General features: G+C 37.9%; 1 protein-coding gene across 4 annotated transcripts in view; it reads right to left on the bottom strand.

The window, feature by feature from the left end:
• The window catches only part of LOC107663111 (glutamate receptor 3), a 150,663-nt gene that overhangs the window by 73,814 nt on the left and 61,806 nt on the right, over window positions 1-15,043 (bottom strand). For all 4 annotated transcript variants that reach the window (XM_016453269.1, XM_016453267.1, XM_016453268.1 and 1 more), the window contains exon 4: window positions 6,922-7,109. In XM_016453269.1, the coding sequence (XP_016308755.1) occupies window positions 6,922-7,109 (188 nt within the window). The remainder of the gene's footprint in view (window positions 1-6,921; window positions 7,110-15,043) is intronic.

Below are 15,043 nucleotides of genomic sequence, written 5' to 3'. Positions count from 1 at the left end.
AACAGCTGAAAGCCCGGGAGACTCAACGCGCTGTCCGGAATGACATCTTTCAGCCAGGTTTCCGTGAAACACAGAGCAGCAGAGTTTGAAAAATCCTTATTTGTCCGGGAGAGCAGAAGGAGCTCGTCCATTTTTTTGGGTAGAGAGCGGAGGTTCGCCAGATGGATGCTAGGCAACGGCGTTCTGAATCCGCGCTGCCTGAGCTTCACGAGGGCGCCACCTCGCTTCCCCCGTCTGCGCGTCCTGAAGCGTTTGATCAGCGCCGCAGCTCCCCCGACTACAATGTCCAGCAAAACATCAGAATAATCGAAAACCAGTGAAATATCGGGTGGTGTGTACTTCCGAATGTCCAGCAATTCGTCTCTGGTGAAACTGATTGCAGGGATATAACTAAAGACAGGACAAACTAACAAAAACATAAAAACAACTGCGGAGCACGCCACGGAGGCAGCCATCAGCGTTAGCGCCATCGCGATTTACCATAGCATGCGTTTGCATTTTCATGTGGATTGAGATTTTTTTTAAAACGGAAGAAGGAAAAACTACGTTTATAAAAATACCCGTGTATGTGTGGACATGGCCTGTGACTGCAGTGATTCCCTGACAACAGGTAATCCACAAACACAGGGTAGAGTTGATGAGACCGGACCAAAGGCAAAGGGTGCTGAAACACAGAGTCCAAACTTACAGAAACGGTGACATGATAGGAAATTTGAGAAAATTTACCCAGGAGACCTGAGCAAAAGTCAACCCTGGCTCATTGAAAATATACGTTCTTGTGGCGACATTTCTGCAACACTGATATAATGTACCTTATTTTGTGGCATTTTCAAAGATAAATGTCCAGTGAGTGGCGCTACAATGTCCGTTCAATACATGGCCATGTTTTTATTACATTGCGGCACGTATTGCTGTGGATCAGAATTCAAATGTCCAGGGAGTGTCACTAAAAGTTTAATGCTCTATCGTGTTGGAAAATAACAAACCCCTACACCAGGCCCAACCTTAAACCTACCTGATAATGTTAACGAAAGCAAAAGCGATACAAAAACGCATTTGCTGATGCAACCATGCTATTTTAACTTACGCAGGTTTGAACAGTTTTGTCGAACCATTATTTCATAGGATTCATACCGGAGCGCTTCACCTCACAATGCCGTTATCGCGTGAGCTACCGAGCAAACCTACTGCATCAGAAAACCCAGACATTCTGTTACGGGGCTGACAAGACGTGAGACGTGCGGATCCATGTGCAAGCTTTATTAAAAGCAGAGGAGGTCAGAAACACAGGCAGGGTCGAACAGTGGCAAACAGGGATATGGCGGGCAAGACACAAGAATAATCCTAGGGCTAGCGTAGGTCAACGATCGGCGAACAGAATAACAAGGGCGAGACTAGAGGGATAAATCCAGGAAAACAGGCAAAGATCAGAAACCAAGAAAACAGACGAGGCAGACTAAGCTAAGGCAGGGTAAACAAAACAAGCTCCGTAGAGTAGCTATCAAAACGATAAGCGCTAAACAATACTCGGCAGCTAGAAAGGAGTGAGATTGAGTGTTAAATAGTGAGTGAGTGATGTGAAACAGCTGTGTGCAATCAGTGCTGTGTGCAATCAGTGCAATGAATGATGGGATATGTAGTCCGGGGTGATATGCAACAGTGTGTAGTGCGAGAGTCAATGAAAATGGAAAGGGTGACCTCTGATGGCTAGCAGACGGAAGTTCATGGACCGGATACGTAACACATATAAAGCTGTACATGCGATGCTAATGTTCAGGAGTATCAGTTTTCAATTCTCGCAGCTTGTTAAAATTGTTTTGAGGCCATAATAAAATGTTGTGCATTTTTTTTACATTTGTGTACATTTTTGGGGTTTTGCAGAAACGTCGCCACAAGCACAAATATTAATGAACCTGGGTAGGCAAAAGTCTAATAATATTTCTGTCTAGGAAAAAAATAAAAAATAATATATATATATATATTAGAGAGAGAGAGAGAGATAATAGATAGACAGACAGACAGACAGACAGATAGATAGATAGATAGATAGATAGATAGATAGATATATTCCATGTGTGTTTTCACTTTTGCGGCAACTGCCGACGTAATACAGGATCCTTCCATTCATAATGTGTATTGTGTACAGTTATCCTTTGTTTCAGTCATGTCTAAGCACAACGTACATGATGTTCTGTGTTCTAAATTCAGCAGCTGCAACCTGAGCACATTCAACTATCAAAAGTAGAAACACGAGTGTATTTTGAATTAAGATTTTGGATTACCCTCCTTTACACTGTTTGACTATTGCCTGTTCCTGAATCCTGTTTCATTCCGTTTCACTCTGTTTGCCTCCTGCAGTACAACTCTAACCCCCTAATCCCATTAGATTGTTAAAGTGACACACTGTTAAAGTTAAACGCTCTCCAGAGCCTGTGAGCTTTTAAGATATTTTAAGGCCCCAGTCTTTAGGATTTAGCTCAGATGACTCGAGCTTTGTTTTATTTTGAGTCTTACTTTTTCAGCCTGCTTCTGTTTGCAGGGCTAAATGGATGGTTCACTCAAAAATGAATTCTGTCATGACATGAGGTTGAGAAAATTATGAAAGAGTTTTTCATTTTTGAGTGAACTATCCCTTTAAGTGTGTTATTAGCCACTGACCTTCATGCAACATTTATCCCTGATTTCTTTGTGAAACAAGGTTGGCAATAAACCAGTTTCGAATGAGTCATGTATGATAATGATGTTATTTATTTATTTCTTTATTATTATTGTTATTATTATTAATATGTGATTTATTACAAGTCAGACCAAAACTGCATTGTACAAAATACTGGTCACACTTTATTTTAAGATCCAGTTCTTGCTATTAATTAACTATTAACTATGACTTTTGCCTCAATAAACTCCTAATTACTGCTTAGATAGGTAGTTGTTAAGGTTAGGTATTGGGTAGGATTAAGGATGTAGAATATGGTCATGCAGAATATGTGCTTTATACATACTAATAAACAGCCAATATGCTAGTAACATGCATGCTAATAAGCAGCTAGTAAATTAGTTACAGACTAATACAGCATATTTGCTAAACCGTTTCATTGATTTTTTTGGACAATTTTGAGATTATTGCTGATAACGGTTCCCCATTTATCAATTAACAGAAGTGTTAGCATTTATTTGTGACCCTTGAAACATCCACCAACAACCTTGCCAACAGATAATGCACAGGTATGTAATTTCAAACTCAAACTAGAAATTCATCAATTGTCTGTTCTATTTATTTATAAATATATTTGTATTTTATCAAATACATTATATAGATTACATATTCAGTATATATTTAGATGTACTTTATGGATTTTTAATTTATATTTTGAGTTTGAACACTTATTTCCTGTTTGGCCTTCTATTTGCATATCGGTTTTGCCAGGGATCTGAAGAGACCTATTATTTATGCTTCATGGTGGCAGATCTAGCAAGGCTTCAGTGAAGCATTGGCTCTCAACGCATTTTAATATTTTTCCTCCCACACTCCCGACACATCCTGGCTTTTTAGTTAGATCTGCATATTGTATCTTAAAGTTAGTACCAGATATCATTTCTTCATCCCACCATATTCCCTAGATTAAGACGGACAGGTTGATGTCTTTACTCGAACATCAGCACAGAAAGCCCAGGTGGAGCCAATGCTCCAACAAAGATGCTCTGAGACTAATCAAACAACGTGCATGTTCATATTCAATCATTACAGAGACACATAAATCCTCATGGCAATTGCATCAAATTCTTCACAAAGCAGATATTGGCATTTTGTACCATTTTGCAGCACTATTTACCATATTCACACATACAGTAGAATGACTCATGAAATGTCACTCTGCTTATGACAGGCCATCATGCTCTCACAGAGTAAAATGACACATCTTGAGTGTAAACCCCAGATCACAAGCTAGTTTTCCTCTTGAAAAGGCACAAGCCCCTCCGCGCTCCCACTGCAAGGGCACTGCTTATAAATTATTACGATGGGTTGACATACTCAGTATAGCAGGGTAGTAAAAGCTGTCACCATTGCTCTTCACGAAGCTTAACTCAGCTGTTGAAACCCTCTGGAGGCCAGCTCCCATTCACAGTCTGTGCCGAACAGCTCGAGATCACAAAATGCAGATGGATTACGGTGAGCAGAAGTCTATAGCGCGGTTCTCCTGTCTGGAATCAGCTCTCGCTGCAGGTCTCTGAAGGACCGCGGTCCAGAAACATATCTCGGCTATCAGTGTCAGCAGGGCTGGGGAGATTAGTTCAATTAGATCCAGTTTAGCCAATACATGCTGAGGTCGGAAAAGGGATTAAAAACATGTTTAGCACGTACTGTTCCATCATCCTGAGGTCAGTAGGTTTTTCCATGGGTTTTTGATTAAATGCCTGAAATAAGGTCGGTGGTGAACACAAGCTCAAGGTTTCATGTTCATGTTATGTTAGAAAATTTGGTCACACTTTAGTTTGGGAACCAATTAACTAACTATTAACTACATCTTTTGTCTCAGTAAACTCCTAATTTGCTGCTTATTAATAGTTAATAAGGTATTTGTTAAGTTTAGGTAAGGGGTAGGGTTAAGGGATCTAAAATATGGTCATGCAGAATAATGCATTAAAGGGGTCATATGATGTTGCTAAAAAGTCTGATTGGCCAGCTATCCAGTGTGTTGTGATTGGCTGAATACCTCAAGCGTGTAATGGAAATATTGTGTTTCCATGTGTCCTGGCGCGACGAGACAAAACCAATAAAATCCATTACAAACGAGGCATTTGTTGCATCCAGTGGGGACATAATTACTGATTACAATGACTTATACTGTGTTTTTACGCTTTGCGTTGCATATAGCATCGCGGAAACATAAAACCATTTGTGATCGGAGAAATGACTAACATCAAGCGCTACTCTACACTGCTCAAACTCGCGTTTGAATCATCAGTGGCTAGAAACATTATGTCCTCTTTTGGAAGGCCAAACAAAGTACTTTCGCTTTCACAATGAAACACACAGCGGCTTGAGTGAGTGGCGCCCGGCGGATTCGACGAAGGAGGCTTGCGGCAACCACATGTGACGACAACTGTTCCATGTCCATGTGAAAGCCGATCCGGCGATTGACAGCATGAAGTTGATGTATTCCCTCAGCGACCAGCACGGATCAACTCCAGGCATGACAAAGCGGATATTGTCCTCTTTTGGAAACAAAGTAGTTTCACTTTCACAACGAAACACACAGCGTCTTCACAACATGGCGGTGGCAACAACAATACAACAGCGAGAATAAAAGTTACGCCTTCTTTCTTTGCGTGAACAATTGGGGCAGCGTTATGCAAATCTTCCCACACAGTGACATAGACATGTGGGGGTGCGTGTTAGAACGAGCCGTTTTAGGTAGGCGTGGACAAGTCTTAACTTTTATAAAGAATATCTCTTTGGATTTGAGACTTTAGTCTTTGCAACTTTACAGATCTTCTTTATGCACCAAGAGCTTGTAACACTCCAAAAAGAAAGGAAACATTGAAATCGCATCATATGACCCCTTTAACATGTACTTAAAAGCTCCAATAAACAGCCAGTGTGCTAGTAATATGCATGCTAATAAGCAACTAGTTAATAGTGAGAATTGGTCCTTAAAATAAAGTGTTACTGAATGTTTTTATGAAGGATATACATAAAGATATATACATCTGATCTGCCCATCTTTTATGAGTAAGGTCCAAGTTAAAAAAATGAAACAATTCCACGTGAAGAACAACACTACCCACAATGCTGAAGAGAAAACTCCAATCAAAGTTACCTTGGAAAAAGGGAGAGTCCATCTAAAAAAATGTAAATTCTGTCATCATTTACTCACCCTCATATTGTTCCAAACCTAAATGAGCTTCTTTCTTCCGCTGAACACAAAAGAAGATATTTTGAAGAATGTTGGAAACCAAACATTTGTTGGACTTCCACAGTTTTTTTTTTTTGTTTTAGTTTTAGTTTTCTCCCATACTATGGAAGTCAATAGGGACTAGCAACAGTTTGGTTACCCACATTTTTCAAAATATCTTCTCATATTTAATTACATTTAAAGACACTTTTGCAATAAACTTAGATGCTATTTTACACTAAAATAAATGATACAGGTCTATATCTATAAAACACGTGTTCAGTCTTGAACCTTTTTTGCCTCGAATCATGCTGTAATGTTGTGATTCATCTCAAAGCTGGCTGTTGTGGTTTGAGGCTTAGAACTCTATTGAAAGATTTTCTGAAATCACTATGGAGAAAATGAATAAGAAAAATCATTTCAGGAACCTAAGCTGCAGAAAAAAGTTCTAGGCTGCAGAAAAAAAGTATTGAGTTGGAAACAAAAAAATAGAGCAATGACAACATTATTTGTGCATTTTGGCAGAGTAGAAAAAAATGAATTATGCCATGGTAAATTAATGCTAAATATATATTATAGATTAAATTTAGATGCAGAACACATTCATAAAAGCAATCGAAACAAAAAATTCAATGAGGAGGTATTGTGCTACTGAAGCTAATACATTTAAATTAGTGCTAATGAGGACATTCTAATTCACGGGCTGATTACCCTTCACAGACAGACATCAAAGAGCCACCCGGATCTATTAGAGACCAAAGAGAAGAGAAGAGAACTGTCGTGCTCAAATATCTGCTCACCCATTCAGTTTAATTGTACGCTCAGAGAACCCAACTACAGCTCTGTCAGGTCATCCATGTGGAGACGACATGGTAGACTGATGGACTTCAGGAATATTAATAAATCAGGGACTGGATTCTTGCTAAATAAACGAGTTTTCAGTGCAGGGCTTTATGGGTAGGGAAGAGACGTCAAACCAGCCAGAAAAGTGAAGAAACGGGCAGGGGGGAGATGCAGACTTTACCTGCTCCAAGATGACATTGATTCTGTCCACTTCACAGTCGATGAGGAAGCGCTTCTCCTGTCTCCTGTCCATTTCCTCAATGATGCGCCGGAACTCCTGGGGGTCTGTGATGCTGCCCACCGACCGCGCTGTAACTTGCCAGTTGTTTGCCACTGCAGCCTCCATAATGGCTTGAAGAATGGAAAATCCTGGCAGGAAAACAATAATTTTTACGTTAGCTCACACTCCAGAGCTTCACAGGTGTTGACATGCTGTCACATAAAATATATTCAGCGTGCATTTTCAATTTTACACAAATGAAGTGTTCTGTATATACACAAAGAGAATTCATGTGACTTTGTCATTTTGGATTAGATCTCTAGGTTGTCCTACAGCAGTTTAAAAACAACTGTGCAAAGTACAAAACATCTGCAATGCAACTTGAGTTGAATATAAAACAGATAGCATCGTCCCGGATACTGATTGGTCGATACAGCATTCCAGCAATGTTAAAATGCACATATAGTAACAGCTATGACTGAAAACCTAAAAATAGTAACATCTAAATTATTTGGTTTAAAAATGTCAATAAATAAATAAACAAATAAAAAAGTAGATAGATAAATAAAATGCTGAATTAAACAATGTGTCAATTTATACAAACAAAACCATTTTTTCGAGTTAAGTTAGGTAGAAATAGTTCATTAAGGTAACAAATGCATTATAAAAACACTTCTTATAGTCTATAGAGGAAAATACTGATTAGAAATTTGCTTACTAAACATATTTTAAAATGTATCCATAATAAATAAATAAAATAGTTGTATTAAATGTTGTTGGTGTTATTAATATGTAAAATTATTACAATTTAAAAACATCATTCAGATATCAAAGATCATGTGCAATAGCTCCCCTGGATTTTTTAATAAACCAAATTCACATTTCCTCCCTAAAGAACAGTGGGTTGATAGACTGACAGGTCGAAATTGGTTTGTATGTGGTTTGCTAAAAGGATTAACTCCAGTTCCTGTATACTAACCAGAAAACATAGAAAATATTCATGAGCAGCAAAAATATTAACCAAATGTACCTTAACATGTCATTATACGTTTATGTTTTTAAATGCATTTGTGTGCTGTAATTAACTTTCGAAATATTTTTTGTCACTGTTGTTGAAAGGACCAACTGTACTTTGTAGCAGAACATTCTGACAGTGTTTTTTCCAGATATCAACATGCATTAAAAAAAAAAAATGCTGATTTTTAAAGGTGATAGCCAGAGTAATTCACTGCGGATTATGCAAATGCATTCATTCAGAGCTGAGATCACGTGCCGCCTCCACTCGAAAGCCTTATCGCAGGTGGGGAACACAGGCACGAACGCAACAAAGTCAACATTTTTTTGGCAACTCCTCTATACTGCAGATTGCTCGAACTTCTCTTTGCACTTCCTCTATTCAGGCTTTGCACGGCTCAGTTGCTCTGCCCGGCCCGGGTGGCGTGAAAAGCCCTGTGTCTGCTCTCCCAGCATGCAGCTGCCATCGCACCGCTCCCCACCCCATTAAATGACTTTTCAGAAAAACGCTACACAAATGGCAGAAGAAAAAAAAAAGCTCTATATGACCCGTCTACAACAGAAGAGCCAGGACGTGTCAGCCATCACTGGATGGCTCTGAATGAATAGATGTGATGCTCAGCACGTCTGACTTCCTCATCTGCAGAATGTGTCCAGTTCATTATATATGAGGCGCTGTATGTGTGTTTGCTCAGAGCAATCTCCGGGAAGCGCTGCTTTTTCTGTGCCTTGATATTGACTTAAAAATGAAGAATTATGGTTTGTGATGCACAACATTTACATGCACTCTCCAGCGCTCTGATGGGAGAATGAACTTGAGAAATGGGTTCTCGGCATTTTTATTTTTTACCTGTACGCTACGGTAGGGAGAACTCAGTTCAGTTTAATTCATTTACAGTCAACATGATGTATGCCTGTGGAAGAGGCTTTAATAGAAACTAAAATGGTCTTACGGCTGTGTCATCCTGATTTTTTCACTCACTCTAAAAGCCATGAGAATGTCTGTGAAGATTCTGTTATCCTGGTCATAGTAGAATGTTCTAGTATTTAGATGACAAAATAAATTAGTAAATTACTTTAATGTATTTATATTATTTACTGTTATTTATTTATTGATATTATTTACTGTTAAAAACTATGGCAGTCAATGTGATCAAATAATTGTGATTAATATCCAGTCTTAGACAGCAAAATGAAACAGTAATTATATTAATAATCTGTTACATTTTTTAATATTATTATTTCTTATTGTTATATAATTACTGTTAATTAGTGTTACTGTTAAATAGTTGTGATTATTGCCGTGATTTCAGAATTTCCAGACATTAGACAACTAAATAAGATGATTAGACAAAGTAATAATATGTATATATATATATATATATATATATATATATGTGTGTGTGTGTGTGTGTGTGTGTAATTATTATTATTTCATACTGTTAAAAACTATGGTGTCAATAGAAAAAATAATTGTGATTACTTTCATGATTTCTGTAGTTTTTAGACATCAAAATAAAACAGTAATAATCATATCAACAAATATTTTAAACATTTTCATGCTATGCAATATCTTAAGCTAACATGTTAACTTTGACATAGCTAAAAATATATATTTTTAATCTTTATTATTATTATTAGTGTCCAATTTGACCCCCTGCTCTAGTAGATCCATAGACCACTAAACGGTTCAACATAGAGACCAAAACGGTGAAAAGCAAAATTAACAAAACAATATTGTCATTCTCTAGATGACTGGAGCATTTGAAAAACTATACAGGTACCTTCAACAAACAACATCCACTTCAAACAGACTGAACAGAGGACGTTCATCATATATGCAGTAAAGGACAAACAGAGTACCATCACTCATGCAGTTCTGTGATGAGGAACGTCCAAAGCTGTACATCAGCAAACCAAACCACCACAGTGTGAGTGCATGTCACAACACATCTGCGGACAAAACACAGCAGTGTATCTGCAGCTAAAGGACAAGGACCACACGCTCAAGGGCAGTCAAATGAAGATCTGAGACAGAGAGCATAGAGGGTCTCAGAGAGAAGAGTTAAGGAGGCCATCGATGTGGAAGTGGAGCTGCCAACTTGAACAGGAGAAGCGGTCTGCAGCTGTTTCTCAGCTACCTACAAATATTATTATATCATTAATCTCTCAGTTACCCGGGATTCCACCATTAATGAGCTGTCATTTAATATCTTCATGAGAGTTTTCCTAGATGACTATTTCAGATGATGCCACTGAGTATGAAGAGATCACATCATCCGATCACAACTGCTGAAGCCAGTTGGATGAGCGGTGAAGCATCTTGAGCTACAGAATAAACATGTATATGTTAATCTGTGTAGATTCTGCATGAAAGACGGATGCTATCAACAGCTTTTACACATACAGTGTGCGTTATCAGGGGTGTCAGGGCTTTGACCGAATCTGCACAGCTGGATAAATCAGGACAGAGGTTAACCAGAGTTGAAGGGATTCAGTAGAGAACATGTGTCTCAGTGTCATGGCTCAGTGACATGATGAGGATTTTTGTGGAAAAAAAAAAACATCTTGACAAAATCTTGAAACATCTAGTAAAAAAAAAAGAAAAAATGCATGTGCCAGATACACAGAAGTGATTCATGATGATTTCATATGTTTTAGAAACAATAAAAAATAAACAAAAATGATTAGTGACCAAAAATGTCAGATGGTGTAACAATCATGTAAAAGTATGTATTTTATTTATTTCTGCAAAGCTGAATTTGCTGAATCAGCATCATTACTCCAGTCTTCAGTGTCACATGAGCCTTTATAAATCATTCTGATATGATGGATTTGCTGCTCAAAAAACATTTCTGATTATTATTATTTTTGGTTGAAAATGGTTGTGTTGCTTAATAAAGTGTGGTGGAAGTGTTTTCTTTTCCTTGGGATTCATTGATAAACTGAGACGAAGAATAGCTTTTATTTGGAATAGAAAACTTTATATGAGTGCAAAACATCTTAAATGACTTTACTGTCAATTTTGATCAGTTTAATATGTTCTTTATGAATAAAAAAAAAAAACACCCTATATGAATCTTACTGTCCCCAAACCTTTGAGCACTAATTTATATAAAGAAGTCTGCTTTACTATTTATTCATTTAAAATAAACAATAAAGGTTAGTAAAGATAAAGCTCAGAGAAGGACATTTAAAATTATATTTTCAATGTAGGCGTGGGGTTCGACCTGACCTGCAAAACACCTGTCCTGGTCACCTGCTGTGTACAAAGTATTTCCATTCAAGTGCAATATGGGCAGATCAAGTGAGATTTCAGAGGACTCCTGAAGAGTTGTTAAAGCTCACTAGACTGTAAAGAGTTACAGGAGGATTTCAAGAGACAGTCCGATTACAAGGGAAAGAAATTCTACTGTTATTCCCCTGAAGAGACCTCCAAAGATCAGTTCTGGAATACCATCAAATCCTCAAAGAAACAACAAAGGACCCTTGGGAAACCGCTAAGGATCCGCAAAGCTTATTTTTTATTTTTTTTTGATTGATTGATAATGTCTTTGTTCATGCGTCACTACAAGTGCCATTCATAGGTTTGAACTACAAAGGTTTTATTAAAAAAAAAAAAGAAATGCAACCCACTGGTTTTTGCACAGCATTAACCGAACAATGTTTGGAAGCACACTGTTTAAGCTAGACATTACAAAAATATAAGTGAACAGAAATTATTTTATTTCAAGGATTTGGCCAAATATGGATTAAATGTCCTGCAATGCTTAGCTCAGAAGAAACATTTATTTAAAAAAAAACACACACACACACACACACACACACACACAAATGCATCCCACTGGTTTTTGCAAAGCATTAACTGAACAATGTTTGGAAACACACCGTTTAAGCTAGACATTAAAGAAATGTAGGTGAACAGATGCATCGTCCTGCAGAGCTTAGCTCCAACTCTAATCAAACACACCTGAATCAACTAATAAATAAACTGCTAAATGCTAATCATTGATTTCATCCCCGTTCATTTTAATACACTGTAAAAACCCTGAGCATTGCAGCACTGTTGAGTATACGGTCCCCGAGTCAACTTATAAAGGTCTTTTGGTTCACAAGTACATTATTTTTAATGTCCATAAATATTCCTAAATATTTCAGATTTAAATGTTGCTTGCAAAAAAAAAAAAAAAATCTGTCAGAAACCAGTCATATGCCCGTGAAATCAATGCTTAGACTTCCTTGGTTCCTTGGTCCTTGATCACTGTACAGGTCTGATCCGAAGCTTTAGAATGAAATAAAATAATGTTCCACTACACTGAAAATAAATAAATAAATAAATGAAACTAAAATTAAAATAACAAACAAACAAATAAATCTGTGGTAAAATTAATTTATGGTAAACAAGGGCAGCAGTGGTTGCCAGAACTTTACTGTAGAAAAATACAGTAGCAACATTTTAGGTTTTAAATATTTAACTTAACTTTGCAGTATAATATCTATATAAACTGAGATCCTGTTCATATAATACAGTACTAATGTTTTGTACCTTTATAATACACTGACAACCACCAAAACCCTAATGTACATTACTGTTATGAAAATGTATTTTTTTTGCAGTTAGTGATGGTTAATCATAACCCTATGCACACTGTAAGAATAAAAAAAAATCTGAAGAAAAATGAAAAAAAAAAAGGTACTAGTAATTTTATGGACATTTCCCTAAAACACAATACAAATCAACACAGAAAATGCCTTCATATTAACACAGCACATTGGGGCCTTTTTAAAATTTTGTCATTTATTGTACATGTGAAATGTTACGGGTTTTTGTGTTTGCTAAATAGGACTGTCCTTACTAGTTTGACAGTGAAATGAAAGTCACATCAAATGTTATTGTACCATTCATACTGAAGGCCAGATAACAACACTATACATGATTTATTCTGAACAACATGATTAATAGAAGCACTCTATCTCTCTCATTGTCTGCCAGACAGAATCTGAATAGCTACAATGGAATTCATTGAAGATTCCTCAAAAGATCCCATGCCCATCTGGATCCACATTTGTATGGAAATTAAGAGATGAAATCTGGCTAAACATTCTCCAAATAATTAGACGAGTTCTTCAAAGTCAGCACAAAAGTTTTCCGCAGGCATCAAAACCCCAAATGGACTCACTGTGGAAGAAGTGCAGAGCTCTGACAGGCCTGACAAAGCTGTCTGCACCTATAAACAGAGTCTCAAGCTGAGCAGCCCATGCCACTTATCAATAAACATAATGGCTTTCTCTTTTAGCTGTTTTTGACAGTTAATTAGAGTGGCAAAGTTAATTGACTTTGAGACTGAATTGGAATGATTCTATGACTTGCCTGCTGTATTTGCATATGCATCCTGTAGTGAGTCATTGCCAAAAAAAAAAGCCCTGTCCCTGCCAATGGTAATTTACAGCAGACGGGCCCTCTACCCTTGCCAGTCGCCATCTAGGACATTAGTGGACCAGAAAAACCCTACATCTGCTTGAGCGGAACAGACTGCACTGATATCGTTGGCACGGCTGTTGTGTTTTATTGATATCTCTGTGACCCCTGTGTGGACCCCCATAAATTGCATTTGCTTCTTTAGGTAAATAAGCTACAGCTGGGTGGGATTGCAGCAGAAGTAATACTGGTTGGAGCATAAATTTCTGAATTGTGATTATACATTTTTGCCTGGTGAAATGTGGGCGGTGTAGGTCGTTTCTGATTGCACTGCTAAGAGCTAATCATCGCTCTGAGCCTGCTTCATTTTAATACGCTGTGAAAACCCTGAGCAATGCAGCACTGGTGAGCGTACGGTCCTACAGATGCCTGCTGGGTGATTTGCAGGCTGTGAGGACTGAAACGTCTCTATTTGAGGCACTCTGTCAGCGGATCGCCAGCTTTCTCTCCAAACATTCACTCAGAGGTTGGCATCACTCTGTTGTTTTTGATCATGTCTTCCCCACATTCATATATTTAACTCAACACTGCTCTGACACTCAGGTCCTACAAGCATGAGCAGCTTTCTACTGAGGTAACACGATGAAATGGGGAACAATCTATGAGGTCTATCTCACAGGTGTCTCCTTAGAGTTTCAAAATCTCAACAATGTCTCAAGCTGTCCTCAGATTTTCCAAGGTACCAGATAATTTAAATGTGAAAACATTTCTTATGATATACTTCCAAGACCAAATAATGTGAACTATGCTATCAACATTCATTTTATGGATGGATGGATGGATGGATAGATAGATAGATAGATAGATAGATAGACAGATAGATAGATAGATAGATAGATAGATACGGTTAATTGTCTCATTTTTCATTTCTCCTCAGGAGAAACATCTGAGAGACAGTTACAACTTAAACCATCTGAGAGCTCCATTATATCTCGTGAGCTGTGAAAGCAATTGCATTTTCCTCTGGGGAAGACGATTCAAACGCAGCTCATGTGTTTGTTTGTTGGTTTGATGTTGTCTATGCTTAGTCACTGGAATCTCTCGCTGTGTAATGTTCTGATGTCCCACTATTGGATGGATGCAGTTAGTCCAACACAGAAATCCGAGTGCAGGAATCCAGTGGTAAGTAAGCGTCCTTTCCTCTGTACTCTTAACTAGATCTTAACAAGATGAAGTTTGAAGCATTACCCATGGAGGCTTAGCTGTAATTGAATTTAGTTGTTTCTAATCTCCTCTCTGCTCCTGTGCTCCTCGCGGTGGCTAATTGAAATGCCACGGCCAGTATGTGATGCGAGCCGTGACGGCTGTGCCACCTTCAGAGCACCATTTGAGCGGGATTGCTTAGCATCCGCTCTGTGACGGGGTTAGAGAGATTTCACTGCTGGCTCTGAATGCATGATGAAGATGAAATCATTCACAGCTCCAGGCTAAAGATATGACTGAACTAATCTGCTATGGTGCTGAAAGAGCTAGCTGTCATTTCCTGTTTGGCCAAAATTGCTTAGTATAGATTCACAGTGATGTATATGTGCAATTTTAAGAGGTGTAAGAAGAAAAAAAAAAAATATATATATATATATATATACAGTA

Source organism: Sinocyclocheilus anshuiensis, unplaced genomic scaffold, assembly GCF_001515605.1.
Source record: "Sinocyclocheilus anshuiensis isolate Anshui unplaced genomic scaffold, SAMN03320099.WGS_v1.1 scaffold836, whole genome shotgun sequence".
NCBI classification, from domain to species: domain Eukaryota; kingdom Metazoa; phylum Chordata; class Actinopteri; order Cypriniformes; family Cyprinidae; genus Sinocyclocheilus; species Sinocyclocheilus anshuiensis.
This window is presented reverse-complemented; position numbering and strand designations above follow the sequence as displayed.